At 38.5% G+C, this 25606-nt stretch overlaps 1 protein-coding gene across 5 annotated transcripts in view; it reads right to left on the bottom strand.

Moving 5' to 3' along the window:
* Positions 1–25606, bottom strand: part of KLF12 (Kruppel like factor 12) — a 432829-nt gene that overhangs the window by 290171 nt on the left and 117052 nt on the right. For all 5 annotated transcript variants that reach the window (XM_029936613.1, XM_029936610.1, XM_029936609.1 and 2 more), the window contains one exon: positions 3485–3548. In XM_029936613.1, the coding sequence (XP_029792473.1) occupies positions 3485–3517 (33 nt within the window). In that variant the 5' untranslated portion in view covers positions 3518–3548. The remainder of the gene's footprint in view (positions 1–3484; positions 3549–25606) is intronic.

The following is a 25606-nucleotide window of genomic DNA, read 5'->3' as shown; positions in this document are numbered from 1 at the left end:
TGATTTTGTGATGTGATGTCATACAACAAAGTTGTGAACCTCTGTCTTCTGCTATAGAAATTATAGTATCAGTACCACACTCACACTCACAGCTCTATGCTTTAAATCATTGTCACGAATATGTCCTATGTGGGGCCCCACATAACAACTCTTGACACAAGCATGACAGGTATTCTGAGTTCCACTATGCAGCTGAGAAAATAAAAATTCAGAAAGAAGTCACTGGTCCACGACCATACACACAGATCACTGCAGAGCCCAAGACTTGTTTTTCTTTGTTTAGTTTGTTTGTTTGAGTCCACGTTTATTGACCAGGCAGCCACTCTACATATATGTAGAGGAGCCCAGCGCCAACCACATGTTTCACGTATGTTACCCGCAGCTTTCTGAGCAGCTATTCCTACTTAGTTCAACACGGAAGGAAGACTAGGTTGCTGCTGTTTTTCCTATCCTGGGTAGGGAAAGAGCCTTGGAACATCATGGAAAAGAAATTTACAACAACCATGCTACATCTGCCCATCACTAGGTTATAAACTTTTTTTGGGGGGGTAGGAAATGAAAAGCTTTCTCAGAAAAGCTTGCTCTTGTCCTCACAGTTTCCAAATATAAGAAGTAAAAGTCATCCACTACTAATGCTGGACGGTTTAAGCAGCTGCTCATCAGAGGCAGTCGCAGAAGTTTCGATGTGAACTCTGATAAGCCGGGCTAATGTATATGCATGGGTGTTTTGGACACCTGCTCCACACCAGCAGCTGAGAAGCACTTGGTAAACATACTGGAAAACCAATGGGGCAGTGCCAGGTTTGGGGGGCTGGGTCCACACACACACTGCCTGATTCACAAGGACAGCAACTGCTGAAATACATTCGAGAGCACATATTCCACGTTTTAGGCAATCCTGGTGAGCAGGAAATAATGGAGGATGGGATCTTTTCTGAATTTATTTAAAGTTTAATAATGACAGATGGTAAGGGGACAAATTCAAGTGCAATGAAACTGAATAAAAGAACTTAAAAACTGAGTAAAGGAAAGACTTCATGCAAATATATCTAATTTCTAAGGAAAGAAAAGATCTTCATTGGCTCCTGGAAATAAGACTCTTGATGTGGCCACAAAAGGAATTCTGCAAATGCTATTTAGACCATTTAAATATTAGAACCTAGGCAGAAAGGCACAACGTTATATCCTGTGGCTCTTGACAAGACTTTATCACCACTGGCAAACTAGAAATGTACTAGAGAATTTTAAGAGCCAGATTCAGATCTCTTTACAATTATGTAGACAACGGCAACGTTGCTTCCACTGCTGACATTTTAAAACTTCATCGTAAGAGTGACCGTGTCAATACACTGAAAGTATAGGAAAATTTTCAGACTCTACAATTTTCTACCTGGATCAGACTTTGTTAAAACTAAAAGCATCTAAGTATGCTTAAAAACAAGCATCAATGCATTCTCTATTTGAAGGCATCTAGAACTGAAAATACAGTTCAAACGTATGAAAAAAAGTAATAAAAAATAATTCTTGGGGCACCTAAATGGCTTAGGTTAGTGTCTGTCTGGCTCATGATTTCAGGTCAGGTCATGATTTCACAGTTTCGTGAGTTTGAGCCCCACTGACAGCTCAAAGGCTGCTTGAGCTTCTCCCTCTTTCTCTGCCCCCTCTCACTTACATTCGTCTCTCTCAAGATAAACAAACTTTAAAAAAAAAAAAAAAGGAAAAAAAATAATTCTTTGTGACAAACACATTAAGTCATTAAGTGAAATACTCACTGCTCCCTCCCTGATATAGACTTTTGAATAAGACTTTTATAAGCCAAGAGGCACGATCATTTAAAATGAACCACATAAATTATAGTCAATCAAGATAATATTTTCAGAGTTTATCCTCAGGGTAAGTAGCAACACAATGATTCTCTCTGCCATCATCTTCAGTTGTCATAAAATTAGTTACAGAACAATGACATTGTCAAAACGTATCAACTCACAAGGTTACTACTGGTCCATTCAAACATAAAAATTTAACAACAATCAAATGAAAACATGAAGTGATGTGGTATCAACAACATATAAAGGGATAAATCTATCTAGCATGCTAATGAGTGAAGAAGTTTTCCAGGTTTTCACACAGGGATGAGACAGGGCGATTTAAATTCACTACCTTTGCCCCACTTGTCTGAAGGAGTACCTAATACTCACTTTGTGAATGGAATGATCGATGGTATGCTAGTGCTAGTCCATGCCCAGCTCATGAGCACCAACTGTTAAATTTTACGGGTCCTTGCAAGCTGGTTGTTAAATCCCTGAAACCAGCCATACTGTGAGTATTTACACCACTGACATCGGCAAGCACTACAAATCGGACCTCCATACCCCACCACCCAGAGCCTGTTTAACAGAACCTCACTGATCCACATAGAAATAAATACACAGTACAGTTAATTTTCACGAAGTAAATTCTCCCATGTAGGCAATACTAGGGTCAAGAAAAAAAATATTGCCATAAACTCAGAAATCTCCCTTGTGCCATCTGTGAAATGATACTCCCTCTAGGTGGCTCAAAATCTTCCAGATATGAATACTAGAAAGGAGCAATTTTAGCAGTGATGAGGGAAGAAGGCAACATTAACCTGGAAAATCATTTGTAAGCAACTGGGAGGGTAGGCTGGCAGAACAAGACCTGGCACTGTGCACACTGACTTGATAGGAGCAGGAGCAGTAGAGGAAGGAAAATATGGAACTGCAGGTTTTGTGCAGCCTCCCAAGGATTATGAGGCATGTGTCTGTGTACCAAACCTGTTCAGTGTGCAAACCTTACCAAATGGAGATCGCTGAACACAGCGTAATTTTTTGTATCATCTATGATTTTTATATTATAACTAGCATATAGTATGAGAAAAACTCAAATAAATGTCACACATAAAGTGATGGCCGGAATTTGATTACTGTTGAAATTCATGAGATTTTTTCTTTCCCCTCTAATATAGTGTGCTACCTGTCTGTGAGAAACCAAAGTGAGAGGGCTTTCGTAGTCATCCCCCTCCTCTGTGGAAAGAGGACAGGCTGGCAAGAGGACAGCATCTGAAGGCAATCCTATGCCACCGGGCGCTGGCATCAGGCTTACGCTTGTAGGAGCCAACATATATGACACAGAATCTGGCTTTTGTTTTCCTCTGTCCCAGTGAGGAGGTGTACCCAGTAGTCCTCCGTTTCTTAATAGTCATCAACAAGCCGATTCTCTAATTCCAGCTTCAGTTCTAGAAACTGATGACAGCCACACTTGCACAAAAGAAGGTTGCCGTCTTGCAAATGTCTTCTTATGTAAGGGCTTAAAAATTAAAAATTACACTTTACAGACAGATATATGGATCAAAGAATTGACCTGTCTCCTACTCAGACACAGAAGTGCTCTAATGAGAAAAACTGCCCCAAAGTAATGTGCAACAGAAGATTTTCATTATAGTCAGAAAACGTGACTAACCAACCTTTATTGGTTTCCTCTTCATATGGGTATTCATTCATCCATTGGTCTCCAGAGTCACATGGATCCTGCAAGAAAAACACAGAAACAAATAATGAGAGAATGTTTCACATGTTGAGGACATCCTTCCACTGGGGGGATGAAACACTTAATTCAGCAATTCTTTATGCTCTTGATTAATGAATGACATCAAAAAAACAATAGCTGAGGAATATTTTTTTCTTTAGTTGCTTTTTGCTTCCTCTTTAGCATCCATGTAAAGGGCAAAGTGGAGGGAATAGGAGAGAGACCTCCAACTATGACAGCTCCTGGGCACAAGACAATGAATATCTGGATGAAGATAAGCAAGGAAGGAAAGAGAAAGAAAAGTAGGTATCAGAGAGAGAAAGGCGAGGAGAAAATAGCAGGAAGTGGTTTAAAAGTAAAGTTAATATATAAAAGAAAAGACACAAGTACTCCAATGGGGAGTACTTGTCTCCCTTATCCTTAGCAATCAAGAGATTTTTTAAAGTAATGCTCTTTTCCAGAGAAAATTATCTCCCCGCCCTTTACAGTTGATACAACCAAGCAGCATAATTAATAAGAATAGTTTTTGGTGACTCCACATTGGTTAATACCCAAGTAACTTTTTAAAAACTGATCTGATACATGTCACTTCTTAAAAGATCCCATTCCCCCAGGATCTGGATCTCACCAAATATAATTCAATATTGCTGGATTAGAAGGTTCGGATTGCAATAAACCATTTGTGCCATTTGGATGTTATCTTGGAAGTCCTTCTATTTATTTTCATTCGGCATTATGTAACGTGCTTCAGAATTTCCATTTCATGAGGCAAATTTTCATTGGCATTCCATTAAGCCAGCTTAGTAGGCATAGTTGACTTTTTTTTTTTCCATTTGCAATTATACACAAGAGGGGTCACGCCTTGCCATTCTTAGCGGCACCCATTCTGTGCTGGCATCTAACCACTGGTAGCCCTGAGCCAAGCTTCCTTTGCCTGTATCTCCATACATTTGAACAGAAAAAGGATTCACTCACTCATAGGGCCTTAAACAAAATGTAGCGCAATTCACAATTTCTATGGGCTTGGACTGTAAGGGGGCCTGGCCTTAAATTTTATTCCAGTTTTAAGCCAATCAATCAGTATCTCTTCCCCTCATCCCCTCTCTTCCTCCCCACTTTCCTCTCTCTCTCTCTCTCTCTTCCCCCCTCTCTCTATACACGTATTTATCTATAGAAAATAAAGGTCTCATGTCTAAAAATGCAACTTCTCAATATACTACATACTTACAGCTTTTACTACTAGAAATGCTAGAAAAAGCAATATGAATGCAGTATTTTAATAATATTTTAATATTACAGCATCAAACTAGATAAAAAACTCTTGAAATTCAGGGTAACTCTCCTATTTTACATTATGAATCATATTACGGTATTCCTCAAAAGAATTAGAAAGTCGTCTATAGTACCATGTTCTTAAAAGTACGTCTTGTCTTTTCTAGTCTTCAAAACAGATCTAACTCAATCAGTTCCAACTTAGTAGAAAGGATTAGGATGTCAAGAACTGGCTTCAATCTTACACTCCAGTTTTGTGATTTTTTTTCCCCCCATACTCTGGCCAATCTCACATGATATTCAACTTACTAATGATCAATCCAAAATTTGTAACTCTCCATTATAGGGATAACTTACTCCCTAATTTTTGTCTAATAATTTATGATTTTGTACTCCTACTGATAACATTTAAGCATCCTTGTGCGTAATCTTGCATATGTCAGGGCCTCTGCCAGCCCGGACACCGCCTGTAAACAAAAGACAGGACGCCTGCTCTGGGCAGACGCAGAAGGACGCAAGGACACAGACAGGCTTTCTTCAGGAGGGGGACCTGGCAAGGACAGCCCAGGGGAGGTTTTCACCGGCACTTCCCCCTCAGCCAGGCACCCCCATCCTACACTCCTGTACTTGGCTGCTCCGGTCTGCACCTTTAATTACTCCCTTAGAATATAGTTCTAGAAGTATAAATAATGGTTCAAAATAATAGGAACTTTTTTTTCCTGAGTTTCAAAATATCTTTTAATTTTCTTAACGTTTATTTATTTTTTGAGAGCCAGAGAATGAACAGGGTAGGGGCAGAGAGAGAGGGAGACAAAGAATCTGAATCAGGCTCCAGGCTCTGAGCTGTCAGCCCAGAGCCCAACGTGGGGCTCAAATCCACAGACTGTAAGATCATGACCTGAGCTGAAGCTGGATGCCCAACCTGTTGAGCCACCCAGGTGCCCCTTAAAACGTCTTTTTAAATAGTCTATATCGACATATATTCCCAACAGAAAAAGCAGCACATGCTGACATAATGCTATTCCCAGCTTTATTTCCCAAAACCCAACACGTTACCTAGCACGTTCCAGAAAATCTGTAAATGTTTGTCAAGTGAGTTAGTGAAGCCAATAATGACTAATAGGAAGAAAAATAAAATAAACTCATCTTTCTATCAATCATGTGGATTTTTCTTAGCCAAGTAACTAGGGCTTTCATGATATAATTTATTTTTGGTTAAAATTAATCTGTTGACTAAAATAAACATTAAATTATGTGAACTACACATAACACGATATCCCACATTTTGACAGCATTTTTGGACTTACAAAGTAGTGCAATGATGTAATTTGTACTAAAAGCAGTTCTGTGACTTGACTACATGAACTATGTTAAGATCTGTTTGCCAATGACGATCAGAGACTAATTCTGCACCCACGGCAACTAGTTAGATAACGTCAGGGTCCTTACAAAACTCCTTAGTTCCACATCTCCGCGGGGCTATTTGTGGTTTATCTTTGCAACCACCTACAACTTGAACACGTACCTCTCTCTGTCTGAAATGTGAGGAGATCCTGGTAATGCTAAGTTTTGTTTCTGTTTAATTCAAACTCCTCAAAGAGTGCTCAACCTCATCTCTTGCACTGTAGCTCCCATCTGGCACCCCTCTACTCACCTCTGTCATCCACCCGCCATGTGGCCCGAAACAATTCACTCAACCTCTCTGAGCCCCAATTCCCTTGTCCACAGAAGCAAGGCTAACAGTAACCCCTGTTCTACCCACCCCGCCTACCTCAACTGAAGTAATGTCTATACAGCCATCTGTGCTGTCATACATGTAAGAAATACCACTCTTTACTCAATGGCCCAGATATTAAACAAGAAAACAACAGGATTTCCCAAAATTGAGATCTCAAAATAGGCAGATGACTCTCTATTTTACTCACGCTCAGGGGCCTTTGGGTTGTTCTCCAAATCCCTTCAAAATCAAGCCAGGATATAAAATGGGAAAATGGCACATTTCCAACAACAGGTAATATCTCATCAATTTCCCAATTAAAAGATTACTTAATTCTGCCAAATAGGTTTGTGTAAAAATATCCAGTAAATCTTCTCAAAGCACAGAAGTTTTAAAGGCCACTGTCCTCATCAAAATTCATCACACATGGTTTTGGTCCTTACTTTCCTAGCTTCAAAAATGATTCTCAATCGTGGGTGAAGAAGGGTTGGTAACTTATTTCAAACCAAAAATGTGAGAAGTAAGAAAAGGTAAGGGACGGGCCAGTGGCGTAATGGATAATGTGCCGGACTATGGATCAGAAGATTCCAGAAGTAAGAAAAGGCAGAGAATATTGCATTTTGGAAAGAAGTTCAGACTTACTTTTAAATAAAAGTACTGCCGCCTCTAACCATTAGTAAATATGCATATATTAATGGTGAGTCCAGAGAAACTGTAGCAAAAGAAAATTCTAAATTCTGCTTTCTCATGCTTGTTTTCTCCCCAAAAATTTCCCAAAAGGAATCCTAAGCTTCCTCTGTGATTCAAAGAAAGTAGCCTGGACAACAGAAATGACCTTAGCCAGAATGAAAGTGGATGCGACCCAAGGTAATGAAGGAGTCACACTTCAGAATGATGACCTCCGGGGACAGCGTTACATTACCCTGTAGAAACAGGTCGCAGGCTCTTCATCACGTCTTAAATGATCAATTACGTTCTCAATCTTAAAAGGTTAGTGTTTAATACGTTCTAAATACTTCAAGACCCATACGTACACTTGTTGCTAGTTCCTCTGAAAATCCCTTTCTGTATCTTTAAATAGAGACAGAGAAACAAGTTTTAAAGGTGTTTACAGACATCTGACTAGTCAGGGTATTCCACTTTCTGCCCAAAGGTAATTTAGTTGTTCTGTTTCAAGTAAATTAAATTCTGGTAATGGTACAGCAATCCCATCTGGAATTCTGTCTTCGAGATTCAGTTTTACAAATCACTGCTTCATTAGTTGTGATCTTGTGTTTTCAAGGGCTGATGATAAAAAAAAAAGTCAAGTAATAAAGGTTTATATACATATGCACATAACTTTTAAAGCCAATTAGGGAACCCGACAGGCAGGCTTGGTGCATTTAAGTTGAAGATCTTATATAACCGATCCATCTTGGCCTCCCTGTGCATCAAGGTTTTGATATATAAGTTGCCTCTTTTCATTTAAAGTTATTTCTGTTTTATCTGTCGCAGTGAGTTATCTCGGGAACTAAAAATATTTGAAGGTTAATCTAAATATTTCTGGAGATAAATGCAAATCTAAGTGCTACGTTTTCATAGCTATTTTGACTTAAAACGAAGAGAGATGCTGAAGACACAAAGCAGGGTGCTTGTTGCTAGGTGACAGGTGACATCTACCGTATCTTCTGAACCTGTACCGCAGGAGACGTCTTACTGCTGAGAAAAGACACACGGATTTCTGTGGCACAAACATTTTCTATTCGGAAGCGAACCAGCGTTCGGATATTCTCCTCTAACATGGGCTGTTAAGTAGCCAGCAATTGATGTCCACATGAATATCCAATTTTAGAGATGCCTCTTAGCACAAATAGCAAAAGACAGTTCTTTATTTTCTATTTGGGGCATACAGTTTTACATTCTAAATAATGTCTACATATGAAATACATATGATTTTCATGATTTGCAATTAAAGAGTGATTACTCTTTGTATCTCACTTTAGGAATTTTCAAACTTTTAATAGAATTACCTCAACTAGGACATGTGGAGTCCACAGAGAAGAAAGCATTATTTTTATAAAAAGTAATCCAATTTCCATTAAGTTTATTAACACAAGAGCAGCATCACAAAGACCAGATGAATTAAAAAAAGAAAATACAAAAAAACTTCAAGCGAGATTATTTCCTGGTGTATTTTACAATTACACACCTACTTTCTAGCATTACCTCCCTTCCTGGAGCACGGATTTCCACCCATGTACTTTGACTCATCAGGCAATTCAGTTGATGATACGTGGGCATCAAGAACTCTTCTGATGTGGTTTATGTACACAATGGAATACTACATGGCAGTGAGAAAGAATGAAATCTGGCCATTTCATCTGGCCTGTTCATCTGGATGGAACTCGAGGGTGCATGCTAAGTGAAATAACTCAGGCAAATAAGTCATAAGTGGAATAGGAGAAACTCAACAGAGGACCATGAGGGACAGGAAGGGGGAAAAACAGTTGGGGAGAGGGAAGGAGGCAAACCATGAGAGACTCTTGAATACTGAGAACAAACTGAGGGCTGATGGGGGAGGGGAAGATGGGAAAGGGGGTGATGGGCATGGAGGAGGGCACTCGTTAGGATGAGCACTGGGTGTTATATGGGAACCAACCTGATGATAAACTATAAAAGAAAAAAAAACTCTTCTGTACCCAGAATTTCAGGATCTCACAGAAATAAATGGCATGCTCTATTCCATCTGAGAAAGGCTGTGTGCTGTCGTGGAAAAGATCCAAACGTGAACCCAGAAAGAACACCACCTTTAACACCTGGCGAGAGTGTGGCTTCGGGCAAGGTGTTTAACTTTTAAATGCCCCTGTCCCTCATTTATTAAATAATTATTATTAATAACTAATTATTAATAATATCACAAAATCTCCTTTTTTTAGAGGACAGGGGCTCCGAACACTGAAAACAAGAATGTATACAATGTACATACCAGACAATCTGGCACATTCTAGTTATTCAACAAATGTCCATACCATCCCTGTTCCTTACATTTACAACCAAGCACACAAATGCCTGTTTCCACTTAAACTTTCCTGAGAAGTAGGAACAAGGCCTACTGGAATCCAAGTTACACTTCCTCGATGCCACTGTCAACCATGGCTGTGCAGTTTTCTTTGTTTTTATTTTACAACAAAATCCTGGGAATACACACAAGACAGGAACTCTACATTAGGCTGTCACAGTACAGGATCTCCAATTCATCCTGTAAGAGAATCCAATGATGTAACTGCTAATAGAAATAGGAGAAACGGCATCTGAGGTCTTTAATTTTTTTTGAGACAGAGAGAGACGGTATAAGCAGCAGAGGGTCAGAGAGAGAGGGAGACACAGAATCTGAAGCAGGCTCCAAGCTCTGAGCTAGCTGTCAGCACAGAGCCCAATGTGAAGCTTGAACGCACGAACTGTGAGATCATGACCTGAGCCGAAGCTGGACGCTTAACCAACTGAGCCATCCAGGTGCCCCCCTGAGGTCTTTAATAACCTAAATTCAATAACAATTCCTATGCAATTCTATTAGTTGCATAGAAATCAACTGAAAATTCTCCTTTTATACAATTGTTCTCTATTTCCAGCTTTATGTTTCTCTCACTAGGCTTCCCCCAGGAATGTTTCACTATCAACAGTGGCAGACAATACAGAAAGAGCAAACTTTAAGAATTAACGTCCCACCTGGAGGAAGGTATGCCTTAAAGCTTGAGCAATCATTTAAGAATAGAGTTTCCTGAATAAACAGCCCACTTTCAGAGGGAAGAGGTAAAGCAAAAAGCACACTGACATGGAAATTACTCTTTTAATCTGTTTTTAGCTTCCATTACACCACATCATTCTATGCAGACAGAGAACAAATAAACCTTTAAAAGAAAGTAACCATAGCAAATGAATTAAGCATTTCTTTTACATATATTGTGCTCAAAAGAATGGTTTGAAAAGTAATTTATGCTATGTTCATATTCAATTGTAATTGCCATTTTGTCAGGACTGCACAGTCAAAAATCTGATTTGTACTGCAAAGGACTGACAAGATGATTAAATTTTGTCTTCATATGTCTAATTTATGTGATTTAGATTGCAACGCAAATATGAGCATGTGCAATTTGTACCTGCACATCAAACCACGGCAGAGAACTCTCCACTCTGCCAAAAGTAACGGCCACACGTCTGCATTTCCATGTGAGGAACACAGACAACCTCTCTTAATCCTTTCTATCAGGATGAGTTTTAAACCATCACACTAAAGATAGTAAAATCCGAGGAGTTTTTAAGGGGCTGGTAAGAGAAATGAAATAACAGGGTGCCAGTTCACTTCCCAACACTTTATGTAAGTATAATGTGGTTGTGTGATGTATACATTAAAAAGCAAGCTTACAATTTTGAAAACAACTGAAAATAAAATCATGATAAACACATATTTGATACCAATTAAAAATGCTAACTCACACAAGCCTAAGAATTTCTCTACTATTTCATTTCAGTGGGTGTTGTCTGAACACATATATATTATGGGCTCATTACAAATTTTATACCCTAAAGGTCTATGACAGAGGCAAGAAAAATAAGTTGCTTTATTCAGTATGCAGTATACACATTCGGCTTTCCTATTAATTATTGCCTCCTATGTTTAACTTGTCAATACTAAGCAAGATAAATTCCATTCAAATGCATAATAAACAGTTTGCTTAGGGAGTACATTTATTTCCTAGTCCATCACAACAATAGTTGATTAAAATATGTTGCTCTTATCCAGTTTCGAATTAATTCATGTGAAATAAAACAAATATTTATTAAATTGTGGGGAAAAACATTCCATCAAACTGTAAAACCTGAGTAGAAAAACAAATGGCACACATTTAATTACAGCTGACATTTAAATGAAATTTGCAATCTCAAAATATTTAACAATAATTAGAAAATATCAGATGAGATATTTTTAGGGTACTTTTGTGTTTAATCTCTTCAAATATCTGAACCCAGAGGAATTTAAGATATGCAGATTTTGAACCAGAATGTGAAAGATGGATCAAAGAACATAATAGATTTGTGTTACTGACATTTTGATATGGTGACAGAGAAACAAGAGGGTTTATTTGATATTTTTAATGAATGTCTTACGGGTTGCCGTGTGCCTTTATTTGTTCTCGGTCTGCATAGAAAGAGTTTTGTCCAGCTGAACTCACCAATCCAGTTTGTGCATTCAGACACACAATCATTACCCTGTGTAGCTCATAATCTGGTCTACCACAGATAGCGAGCTGTCATAATAAATACATTATCAGTTAGTATTTCTCAGTGATGAGCAAATTAGTAGACCATCAAATGGATTGCATAACCATATGCTTCTCTCATGACTAAATAATAATAGGAAATCAAAACACTATTTGTTGACAATGACACATGATATATTAGGTTGATCACTGTTTACAAGGCTCAAAACTGAAAAAACTGAAATTGGAAATCAACGTAAACCTAATTGCTAGCAGATGATGAAGGTCCACTGATTCATAATAGTGACTTTTATTACAGGGTACACATATTCTGTTATTAATTCATCTACAAATCGCCTGTATGCCAGGAACTGAGGACATTAAAAAGCATATGCCACGGTACCTGATTTAAAGAAGCTCACAGAAAGCAAAGGTGAGACAAGTATAAATAAGTATAATAATTATAATAATGATAGCTACCCGCCACTAAATATGTACCTTATGTTTAAAGCACTCCCTAGGTGCTTTTATTATTTAATAAATACATGTATAAAGCATATGGCCTAGGATTCAATACCCACATTTTACAATAAAACCAACTGTGATCAAAGTCTATACTCTCTAACCTGTATCAAGTCACCTGCTAGTAACACCACAGGGGCTTTGAGGGAAGTCGAGGGAACGCACTGAGACTTCACAGAGGGTGAAACAAAATTGAGTCTTGAAAAGTGGGAAAGAAGAGACATAGCAGGGAAAGGGGATGTACTGGGAATTAGTACATTTAAATCTGAGCCTCAGGATGCTTATAAGGTTAAGAATCCTAGAAACCGGCGTATTGACACGAGCCAGCCCAGGCTACCGCAAGAAGGGTTCTAATATGGAAAAGAAGTCTGTAATGTAGAAAGACTTGGTTCAAGTAAAGTGAAAGTGTGATAGAAGGTGTCTTAGGAGGCTGTCTCACAGTGTAAAGGGATTTATATGATGCATGAGAAGTCAGGAACGCTAAAGTGAATTAAAGAAGCTAATGCTACCAAAAAAATGACTATCAAAGATTTTTCTCATGAACTGTTATGTTCTGTGATTGAAGGTATTTCTAAACATCTCTAATAATCATAAATAAGCTATTTCAAAATATGTATTCTATTATCAGTGAAAATATGCCCATTGATCATACACATGTGTGTGTGCATGCGTGCAGACACATACAGAGCCAAGTGCTGGTTAAAAACTCTGACTAAAGAAATATTCCTGAAGTGGATGTAAGTTACAGAAGTTTATCTTTTTTAAAAATACTCCAGAAAATTTAAATGATTTTGAAAAATAATGGGGTAGCAGTCAAGGAGTATCACAAGCGTTGTGAAAAATAATCTGAGGGGCGCCTGAGTGGCGGTTAAGCATCCGGCTTCGGCTCAAGTCATGATCTCACGGTTGGGGGGTTCGAGCCCCGCATCCGGCTCTGTGCTGACAGCTAGCTCAGAGCCTGGAGGCTGCTTCCGATTCTGTACCTCCCTCTGTCTCTGACCCTCCCCTGCTCATGCTCTGTCTCTCAAAAATAAATAAATAAAATAAAAAATATAAAAAATAAATAAAATTTAAAAATTAAAAAAAATAATCTGAAAACATAAATTGGCCACATGCAGGCTTAAAAACATATCTGAAGACATACATAAAACTAAAATACTAAAACCATAATTATCCCTATAAATAAATAATAATTAGTCTTCATTCTAATTTTTAAGAAATGTTCACAAGTAAAGTAACTATCAAATAATTATCATGAGTATGCAGGTTCCCTGCTCACCTGGATTTCCCCAATATGCATGGGGAATGTATTTTACATCTTAATTTTAATATAGTATCATTCAAGAAAACATCTGGGGCACCTGGATGGCTCGCTCAGTTAAGCATCTGACTTCAGTTCAGGTGTGTGAGTTCGAGTCCTGCGTCGGGCTCTGCACTGATGTATAGAGACTGCTTGGGATTCTCTCTCCCTCTCTCTCTCTCTCTCTCTCTCTCTCTCTCTCTCTGTCCCTCCCTTGCACGTGCATGCGTGCACTCTCTCTCTCTCAAAATAAATAAGTAAAACTTTTAAATATTCTCTAACTATTTCCAAAGGCGGCTAAACACATCTTGGGAAACACAATGAGGGAAAGTTGCTGGCCAAAGAACTGAATTCGAATAGTTCTCGGAGTACAATGGTGTTAATTCTCAGTAGTAGAGGGAGGAACAGGAACAAGAGGAGGAGGAGGAGGAGGAGGAGGAAGAGGGGAAAAGTGGTTATAGCATCAACAAACACAGATTTCCACATGCTAGGAACTGTTCTAACTTCTAACTACTCTACTCGTATATGCCTCACACCCTTGTGAGCAGGTGCTGTTACTGTTCTCATTTTACAGATGTGGCAACACACAGGTTAAGTAACCTGCCTAATAAGGAGCAGATCCAGGATTTTTAAATAGTCAGTTAAGATCTAGTCTTATCCTGCATGCAATAGCATCTCTATTTGTGGAAAATAAATAAGCAAGCCAACTGAAACAAGGTACTTTCAGTATTTTCCTCTTAAACAGATGAAATGAATATTTCTGAATTAAAAACACAATCTCAAAGCCTTTTCCAAAAATAAAAAAGGAAAATATAGTCCAAATCTGATTGTCATTTCAAATCTTGCCCAATACTCTAATAAAGCCAATATTTTCAAAGGTTTCTCCCCTAATTAAAAAATAACACTTTCATTATAACTCATTTAAGTTTTTAGAGATCGTAAGATTTTAGAATTTTTGTACAATCTTCTACATGAAACTGAAGATTAATGAATGGAATAAAAGGGTTTTCTTCCTCTTCCTCACCAGAGGTACCTACACGTATGCAAAGATACTAAAGAAACTTAACTTCTTACATCAGAAATAACCTGTAGTCCTTGATAATGTATTCAATGTAAAATAGCTACTTCTGAAAATGCATTTAAAGGAGTATTTCAGAGTCTGCTACCTCAAGCAGCTATTAAAATGCTTAATTTGAAAAATTAATTTATCCTAACTTTGGCTAAATATGTTTTCATCAGCTCAGAGCCCTTAAATGTAGCTAAATTACATTAGTTTCTTTTCTGATTCCAAAGATACTAAACATAACCTAATAAATAAACAATCTCAATAAATTAAGCAAATCACAAAACATTTATGCTCAAACATAAAGCAAAGCAGAAGTAAATCATGCTTTTGAATGGTCTATTTCCTAAAATACCATTAATATAAAATATACATTTTATATTAACATAAAAATTTATCATATAGTCCCTACCTAATCATATGTACTGTTATTAATTCTCACATTCATATAATAAATATCCTTCTCAATCACAAGGGACTCGAAAAACGCCTCACATATCATACATGTTAAGACTGAAAACAAAGGCAGGAGGCAGGAGGCTGCTGAGAAACCGCGGACACTGGGAAATCTGGGGAACAGTAGATACCAGGTGCTGTGGTTTGACACCTACTTCATCTCTGCAAAAACCCATGACACAGAGGATGAAAATAATTGCATTTTGTTCATGAGAACCAAGTAGATGAACCACTTGCTAGGGCAAGAATAGGGCAAATCAAGAATAGGGCAAAATGAAGTGCACACACAAATCTATACTTCAATTTGCAAACAGCATTTGACCAGCACCTAAAGGAACACAAGTGTACACAAGAGACCTTCCTGGATGCCCATTTTTGTCTAAAACATACTCATTTCCTTCATCTTGAAGGTTGCTGATTGCTTACTTCCATAATAGCACTTATTTTCATTCATAAGCCTCCCATTTCAATAAGTTTTTTTTTTTTACTTTTTTTAAAATAGTTTATTGTCAAATTGGTTTCCATACAACACCCAGTGCTCTTCCCCACAAGTGCCCTCCTCCATCACCACCACCTCTTTTCTCCCCTCCCCCTTCCCTTTCAACCCTCAGTTCATTTTCAGTATTCAATAGTCTCTCAAGTTTTGCGTCCCTCTCTCTCCCCAACTCTCTTTCCCTCTTCCCCTCCCCCTGGTCCTCTGTTAGGTTTCTCCTGTTAGACCTAACATTTCAATAAGCTTCAACTCTCAGGTTCACAAAATGCTTTATGACACACGGGGTTATCTTCCAAAATTCTCGTTGGTTTTAAGACATATTTTCTCTTGGTGCGATCTCAGAAAGTTCAACTACCAGAGACTCCATTATTATTCCCAAATGAGTATCTCTAAACCTAATTTCCCACCAAAACTCAGGTTTTTTTACACAGAGGTATCACTGAATAATCTAACAAACACTTCGGTTCTTATTATTTTTATCCAGATATTCTTATCATGTCTGGAATTGTGACAGACAATGGCTATTCACAGACAAGATAGCTCCCCTACACACGAATGGTTTACCATCTTACCAGGGCAGAAAGCCTCACTTACCAGCACCCAATATGGAAGTCATTATTCTTTCTCCCCCTCAAATCTTTTTCCCAATTTCTCATTCCCATTTCTCACTGTGAAAACCGTTAACATCCAGACCCTAGGACCTTGTCTTTGAATTAATTTTAAGATTCTTTTCTAATCAACATGTAACAATCCTGCTTTTTTCCAAAACCGGAATCTTCCAGTTGACTTCTGTAATTTTCCTTCACCATCTCAGCTGGTAGGCCCTCATTTCACAAATCTGTCTCTAGCCTCTGCTCTTTCCAATGCACATTACAAACAGATGAATATTCAAAATATTTCATCATGTTACTCCTGGTCTCAAGAATTTATTATTTATAATTGCAACATGTGGATTTCTGTTGATGACCATGACCTTCCAAGAGAAGCTGAGGTTTCTTCTCTTTCCTCTAGGAGGAGTTTCATCACTCCCTCCAAGCAAATTCCTTCAGCATTATCACCTCTTCACATGAACACAAAAAAGCATTTAATAAAATAAACAATGATTACCATGTTGTGTTCAACAATCAACCTTAGACTGTAGAAAAAGAAGACAACTGCATTAACTTGAAGAGTATCGATTTTTCTTTAATGTTTATTTATTTTTTGAGGGGGTAGAAAGAGAAAAAAAAGAGAGAGAATAAGCAGGGGAGGGGCAAAGGATCTAAAGCAGACTCTGTGCTGACAGCAGAGAGGTTGATTCAGGGCCCGAACCCATGAACCCATGATCTCAGGTGAGATCATGACGTGAGCCAAAGTCAGACACCCAAACGACAGAGCCAGCCCGGTGCCTAAAGAGTATCTATTTTGAAACCTACCACAAACATCACATTGAATGGTGAAATGTTAACGTTTTCCTCACTAAAATCAGAAAAAGGATATTGGTTACCACTACCTCAATTCAACTTTTGCTCTAGGTTTCAGCCTGTATTATAAAGAATAAATAATTTTTAAAAATATATATAATAAAAGGAAAAAGTAAAATTGTGATTATTCACAGAATAATTGTTCACAGAATGATGGTACTAACAGAAAACCCAAAGAATCTACTGTCACAAAATTAAAATTAACAAACGAATTTAGCAAGGTTGACACACAAAAATCAATACATCAGCGGGAGAAAAAACCCCTATAATTATAAATTTAAAAGCCAATAATATTTCTAACATCAGAGCAATGAACACCTAAAAATAAACTTAATAAAAGACATTGAAAACATCTACTCTAAAAAAACAAAATATTACTGAGTGGCATTAAGGAAGTCCTAACCACATGGAGGGGTATACTATGTCCATGGGTGGGAAAACTCAATATTAAAGTGTAAAGTCTCCCTCAATTGATCTGAAGATTCAATAAAAACTGCACCCAAATCCTAGGGCTATTTGTGTGTATATCCTTGTATGTGTGTGGGTGTGTGCACGCGCACATGTACACATACTAGAAACAAATTCCAAATTTTACTTTTTTTTAATGTTTGTTTATTTATTGAGAGACAGAGAGAGAGAGAGAGACAGACGGGGGAGGAGCAGAGAGAGAGTGGAGACAGAGAATCCCAAGCAGGCTCCATGCTGTCAGCAGAGAGCCCCATGTAGGGCTCAATCCCACAAACCATGAGATAATGACTTGAGCCAAAATCAAGAGTTGGTCACTTAACCGACTTAGCCACCCAGGTGCCTCCCGATTCCAAATTTCAAGTCAACATAAAGAGAAATAAGAACAGCCTAGGTGATCTTAAAGGACAGAGTTGGGGAACTTATATTCTCATATCTCAAGACTTATAATCTATTAATGAAAATATTTTAGAAATAACATATAAGTCTAGATAAACTGATCAATAAACTCACACATAACTGGTCACTTAATTGAGATAAAGGTACTATTGTCCTGTAATTAGAAAAAGATGGCTTTGTCAATAAATGGTACTCAGTCAACAGAATGCCATATTAGGAAAAAATGTGAATTTTGACCTCTACCTCACAACATACCTTCTGGGTAAATATGAAAAATAAAATAATAAAGTTTCTAGAAACAAAAATAGAGGATAGAATCTTCATAGTCTTGTGACAGGCAGATATTCCTCAAACAGAATACCATAAGCACTAATCATAGACTAATAAAAGACAATATTAAAATCAAGAACTTCTCTTCATTAAAATACATTATAGAGAGAATGGAAAGGCAATATGAACACAGACGACGTTTGCAATACTTATCTGACAAAATATCCAGCATATTTAAAGAATTTCTACAGATCAATTAAAAAAATACAGAAAACTCAGTAGAAAAACATAAACAATTTGAAATGGGACTCTGAAAATGGGCAATAAACAGATGAAAATATTCTCAACCTCTTTGGTCATCATGAAAATATATACTCAATCACAATGAAATACCACCACAAATCCATGAGAAAGCCTAAAATTAATAAAACTGAGAGCACCAAGTTCTAGTGATGATGTGCAATAATTAAAACTCTCCTATACTGATGGTATTAAGGGTAAATTATATACCCAATTTAGAAAACTGTCAGTCTCCTAAAGCTGAACATATACATATCTAATTACCCAATAATTCTATTATCTATCCCTTGGAACATATCCAACATAATTAAGTATATATATATTCACAAAGTACGTATATAAGATCACAGTTGACCTATGTGTAATAGCCAAAACTATATAAAACCCAAATGTCTATAACAATAGAATGAATTGTGGCATATTCAAATAACAAAGTGTTACACTGCAAGGAGAAGTAATGAATATGAAAAATAAAATTCATAACACAATGTGGGATAAAATCCACTTAAAAACCAGTTACAATGGGACATCCAGTATGAGTCCATTTATATAAGATTCAAAAAGGCAAAACCAGTTGATGGTGATAGAAGTCAAAGCATCGGTGGTATACGGAGCGTAGTAATGACTGGACAGAGATACAAGGGAGACTTCAGGTTGGTAATGTTTGTTGGGAGGTATATCAATGTGTCCAACTATGAACATTTACAGAGGCACACCCTATGACTTACATAATTTTTGCACATATTTTATTCCATAAAAGCTAACTTAATTTTTTTTCCTAGAAAAGTTGAGATCACACCAGTTCATAATTTTAAGGCAGATTATCCAAGTTACTGGGTGCTGTCCAGTGTCTGCATGAGTCACTCCAAAGTGAGCTCCCACTATGGACCAATCAATTATCAAGAGGGAAGTGACATGAGGCACAGGAAGGTAAACAATCAGAAACACAGCTGACACTCCAACTCTCTTGAATAATCTTGACACCCCACAGCAGTCTTTAATGCAAGAAAATTATATGATGTGTTCTGTTTGGAGTTTCTGCTGTTCACAGCAATATCCTGAATTCTTTTAACTGACCACTCAACATTCATGTCAAATTAGATGGAGGGGCGCCTCAGCTGTTAAGTGTCTGACTTCAGTTCAGGTCATGATCTCACAGTTTGTGAGTTCCAGCCATGCTTCGGGCTCAATGCAGTAAGCACAGACCCCACTTCAGATCCTTTGTCCCCGTCTCTCTCTGCCATCCCTCCCTCTCAAAAATAAACATTTTTTTAAAAACTTAGATGGAGAAAACAATCTAGTCCTTCTTCCTTAACTTTATAGTAAGTACTGCAGTACTACCATGAACCATCCTTTCAGCTCAGGTCATATCTCCCCGTCATGAGATAAAGCCCCTCATCAGGCTTCTTGTTGGGCATGGAGCTTCCTTAAGATTCTTTCTTTCTTTCTCTCTCTCTCTCTCTCTCTCTCTCTCTCTCTCTCTCTCTCTCTCTCTCTCCTTCTCTAACCATCTCCCTCACTTGTAAATAAAGAAACAAGTGCACAAGTCTATAAGGAATAAGCTATGAACTGGATTAAATGAATACTGGTTGAGAGAGTTTGGAGTTCTAACTTTGAATTGGTGAACTTACCAAATGTAACCAAATTTCTCCCTCCAAGGGGCTCCTAACCTGCTACAGGAATACAATGGATATAGGGCACCTGGGTGGCTCAGTAGGTTAAGTGCCAACTTCGGCTCAGGTCATGATCTCACGGTTCGTGGGTTCGAGCCCCGCATCAGGCTCTGTGCTGACAGCTAGTCAGAGCTTGGAGCCTCCTTCCAATTCTGTGTCTCCCTCTCTCTCTGCCCCTCCTGTGCTCGCACTGTCTCTCTCTGTCTCTCAAAAATAACATTAAAAAAATTTTTAATAAAAATTAAAAAAATTTTTTAAAAAGGAATACAACGGATACCTAACGCGTCAACTCTAACCTCAGATGCCACACAGCTTTACAATCTGGCACTCCAAAGAGAAATTCTTAGGGGATCGAAAGGGGACAACAGAGTGAGGAGTTTTCCCTCTTTCTACAGCTGAGCCTGTGGACACACCAGTAGTGACTGATCCTCTGGAGGCGGCCTTGGAGGATTCTGAAGGGGAGCAGGGAGGATTTCTTTTGAAGCACATTTCCATAAAGCACCACATGTAACACAGTCTATCTGTGACTGGACACAAGTTTCTTTCCCTAGTTTTACCGCAGCCAGAAAGGAATGCTCAGAAATGAATCTGCCACTTTGTCTTGTAGAATTTAAAGGAGTCTATTATTTACAATAGTGTCTTCACGGTAGAAATATAATCCACAAATCAGGGAGGTGCCAGGCAGTGCGGCAGGCACTTTACACACATTATGGTAGGTGATCCGCACTGTGAAGGATATTAGCCTCCACTTCACACGGGAAGGAACAGGGTTTGACGGTTATCAACCTGCACCGCTGGCACCTGAACACACCTGCGTCTGATCCCCAAATCCATACTTTTTCCTCATGACATAGCTCCTCTTAGCCTCTGAGCCAGGAGCCCAATGCGCTTTGCCAGAACAAACTGATGTAGCTACAGATGTGGCCAGGTTTCAGGAAAGCCACCAGGGACTCAAAGGGCACAAATCATCCCAGTAGGATGACGTTGGATCAAGCAGCCACTGAGAAGACCGCTGTTCGCGGTCTCCACTCGGAGCAGAAGCCACTGACAGGGGGAGTCTTGCCGGCTCCTACATCTTGGGCAGCGTTTCTCCACGTCTGCTTTGCAGACTAAAGGGTCCAAATTAAAGTATAACAAGAGTTCTCATTTTCCAGTGCCTTTAGTCTTGAATGTAGGCCTTTAATGTAATATTTCTCCGAGATATTACGCAAGAACACTCCCTCCCCCAGTCCCAGAAGCCTAGAAGTTACTGGAAAGCTAACCCTCCTGTCTTTGTAGGACCGGGAACACTAGCTGCAGAGTTCACTAGGGGGCACTTATGCTTCCTTAAATCACTTTACTCACCTGACACTTGATTTAGCACCCCTACCGTCCCGAATTCACAACTCACCTTTTCTATTTCCAAGTTACACGGCCATGGCCGAGTCACATCTCTCTAAAACTCAGCTTTTCTGCAACTATGAAAAGGGCTGATATTAATGCCCACTATACGGACGTCTGTCATGTCCAGATAGTCTAAGAAATTAAATTTATAGAAGGCAGTCGAGAAAAATACTACTTTTTTTTTAAATTTAGGAAATACTTCAACTTTGGTTTTTAAAACATAGAAGTAATATTATTAAGCCATAGAACCTGCTGGAACTCAAAGGAGATCACAAAAACAGTCATATGAACCTTTCTGGGTATCCTATATTATTAAATCACACCAATTAAAAAACAAAAAAAGAAGTAGTCCTATGGGATGCCTGGGTGGCTCAGTTGGTTGAAAGTCTAAATCAGCTCAAGTCATGAACTCAGGGTTCCTGGGTTCAAGCCCCACATCAGATTCTGTGCTAGCATCTCAGAGCCTGGAGGCTGCTTCAGATTCTGTCTCTTTCTCTGCCCCTCCCCCACTTGTGCACACTCTCTCTGCCTCTCTCTCTCAAAAATAAACATTAAAAAAATTTTAAGACATAGTTACTACTAAAGTCAGATTTCCAGAAAACATACAATAATGTCATACTCTACAGAGAGAGAGAAGACAGAAGATGCGCTTACAATTTTTCATAATAACATGATCCAAATAAACTAAATCTCACAGGGTAAAATTCATTCTGAATATCCATCATCCAGAATTTCTATTTATGGAGATTATTTGGCTCTATTTTTAAAAACTTAATTACTTAATATTATAGCTATTCCAGAATTAGTTGGACTTTGAATTTCAATAACTTCTACAGTCTCTCTTTTATTGCCTCTTTAATATCATTGGTCTCATTCCCTTATTAGGAAATCCACATCTTGATCTCTCTCACTATGAACTTTAATCACTCATTCCCTGAATCAACAAAGACTTATCCTCCTTCTACCTTATTCCAACTAAGTCCCTGGTCTAGTTAAAAATCAAAAACTCCAGGTTTAAGGAAGCAGATTTCAGCATAAAAATAGTTAAAAAAAAAAAAAAAGCCACGAAAGGAAACAATATAAAATCTGTCTCACAATACTATAGAAACGAAAGGCCAAAGAATTGCTAATGGTTACACCTGGTTACACCAGTCATGTGTGTCTGTCTATTGAGCATCTGAAATGTGGCTGGTCCAAATTAAGCTGTTCTTTAAGTGTGGAAACTTCTTATAAAAAGAAAAAAACACTAAAACATTTCATTTATCATCTTATACTTATTACATGTTGAAAGGGCAAGAATTTGGATTTACTGGATTAAATAAAATAAATAAAATTAATTTCACCGGTGCCTTTTTATTCTCTAATGTCACAGTTAAGAATGCTACACTTACTTAAGCAGCTTGCATTATATTCCTATTGTACGGTACTGGCCAGGTCCCACATTTCAAACCACAACATAGTAGGAATCTTCCTGGCTTCTAATTATATTTTATATAGACCTTAATGACATGTCTACTGTGTCCAGTATACTCCCAAAAGGTATGTTTCCTTGTTTAATCTAGTGTTTAATGTATCTGGATGTAAATGTATCACAACATGTAGTGCTGATTGAGCACCATCTTGAGCCCCTTGGAGAGCTATAATTGTGCAGAATGTGCTTGATGCTTGCTGGTACCTGATGTTTATCTCACCAGATTATTAATCTTCAGTTCTTTGAAAACTCTGCAAAGTGATCTCAAAAGTATTGTGTGTGTCCTCCAAAATTACATTCACGCACAGCCACGCCTTAACCCAAGTGTCAAGGGCTTTCCATAATCCTCATAGCCTATTAAAACTAAAAGATTCCCAGAGGACCAGAAATATAACCCGACACCCACTGTTATGTCCTGAAACATAGCTGTATTTCAATTGATAAGATAAAATGTAACACATTCTGCATCACATATCCACTTCCCTGCTGATGGGAAATGCACTGGACAAAATATACATCATTAAACTGAACGCAGCCAAGTGTATTAAGTTACAGCACCATTTGGAAACTCAGGGCAAACAATCCTCCTAAATTTCTAAATGTCAATCCTACTGACAAGAACATTTTCATCTGTTCTGTGTTTACTGTCATTCCTTCCATGTTTCTTCTCAGGCATTTTTCTGAATAAATAAATTTGAATCGCACAGTTTAGGATTTTCATTATGTATAAATTGGGGAAAGAATCCATTATATATTTAAGAAATTCTCCAACTCTTTTATAGACATGTAATAGTACCTAAAAAACAGTCACATGTTGTAACTTTCATCAACCCTCATTTTTTTTTTCATAGAGTTGCATATGGAGACCATGTTTTCAGTCACTACATCACCAAACACTCCTCCCTTGCTAGGGTCCAGTCGGTGACACTTTGTGGGGGGAGCAGAGTGCCTGCTGAGACCCATCCCGATAAGGCAACATCAGCAGGGCTATGCTCAGCAGACGCTGACTCACCGAAGAATACATCCTTGACCTCAGAGAGGGGATCTACCTGGTGAAGAGCATAAGGACCTTCTTTCTTCTAACTCTGTAGAAGCCCTCTGACGGTACTCGACAGCTTGGTATAAACACGACAGAATTCCCTGACCCCACCACCTAGGCCATCCTGGGGATGCCGGGCCCAGCGTGAAGTTCCCCAAAAGGTGAATTCAGTGCTTTCCAAACTTTTTCACATCGGTCTCAACTGTCTGAGAAAATTAGGGTCTCAGCATACCTGTGACAAGCCACCACACACCAGATGGGAAGCTCTGGGCTAATTTACCAAGGGAGCCCCAAATCTAAACGGTAACGAGAGCCAGGAGGTTGAAACTCAGGGCGGCCTTTCGACAAAAGGTAGAAGTGGGAGAAGGAGGCCTTCTCTGGAGAAGGCCACGGCTACTCGGCTTCCGACACTTGCCCTAGAGTTACAGTCAAATGAAATGTACACTCTGTATCCATTTATGGAACTTCCTAGTTTTAAAAACGCTGCTGCACTCCTGGACTGATAAAAACCTGACAAAACAAAAACCCCAGCCACACACCTGCCAGTTTAGGATACGAGTTGTACCCTTTTGACCTTCAGATTCAAAATACTTAAGAAGCCAAGGAAATTACAAATTAGAGAGACCCTAGATTTATCTCAGTTTTTGCCATGGTGAACCAAAAAATATAGAAATTCACATACTAAAATATGGTGTTTCTTAAAGAGGCATCATTTTTACTTGTAGATTATTTTTTAATTTACATTAAAACAGTGTATTATGAATACAGTTGAAAAACCATGTTTTAGACTGAAACAAGAGAATCAGAATAAATCTACTTGAGTCAGGCTACTTTCAACCCCATACCTGGGGTCATTTTCCTTTTCTGAGGAGAAATTTAAGAAGTAAGCTACTGGACAAGTGTCCAAGGATGAGCCCCTCTTAGACTAGCTCTAAAGAAGATTTTCAAGGATTCTCCCATAGTTTGAAGTTTTTATTTTTTTTAATGTTTTATTTATTTTTGAGAGAAAGAAAGAGACAGTGTGTGAGCAGGGGACCGTCAGAGACAGAGAGGGAAACACAGAATCTGAAGCAGACTCCAGGCTCTGAGCTGTCAGCACAGAGCCCGACATGGGGCTCAAACCCATGAACTGCGAGATCATGACCTGAGCCCAAGTCGGATGCTAAACCGACGGAGCCACCCAGGCGCCCCTTATAGTTTGAAGTTTTTAAATCAGTCCTGGCCCACTTAGATTGCTACTGCAAAAGTAATCTGCATTCTCAAAATGTTCTAGAAGGCTCCTGGAAGCCTGAACTTCAGCAGTGGAGGCCTGCCAGCCCAGTGGACAGAGTGCACCCCCCCTGCCCCCCAACACAGCAGCACACTCTCCCATTCTGCACCAATAAATAGGTTTTTTTTTCCGTATGTTCTGCGTTTGTTTACTAGTAATGAATAAAACATTGAAATTGCTATTTAGAATATAAAACACTGTAGTTCTTGCAAATGGTAAAGTTATGCTGGCTGTAGTTTAGGGTACTGAGGCTGTTATTTATAGAAT

The sequence above is a fragment of the Suricata suricatta genome, chromosome 4 (assembly GCF_006229205.1).
Source record: "Suricata suricatta isolate VVHF042 chromosome 4, meerkat_22Aug2017_6uvM2_HiC, whole genome shotgun sequence".
Classification (NCBI taxonomy): Eukaryota; Metazoa; Chordata; class Mammalia; order Carnivora; family Herpestidae; genus Suricata; species Suricata suricatta.
Note: the sequence above shows the minus strand (reverse complement) of the source record. Positions and strands in the feature narration are given on the sequence as shown.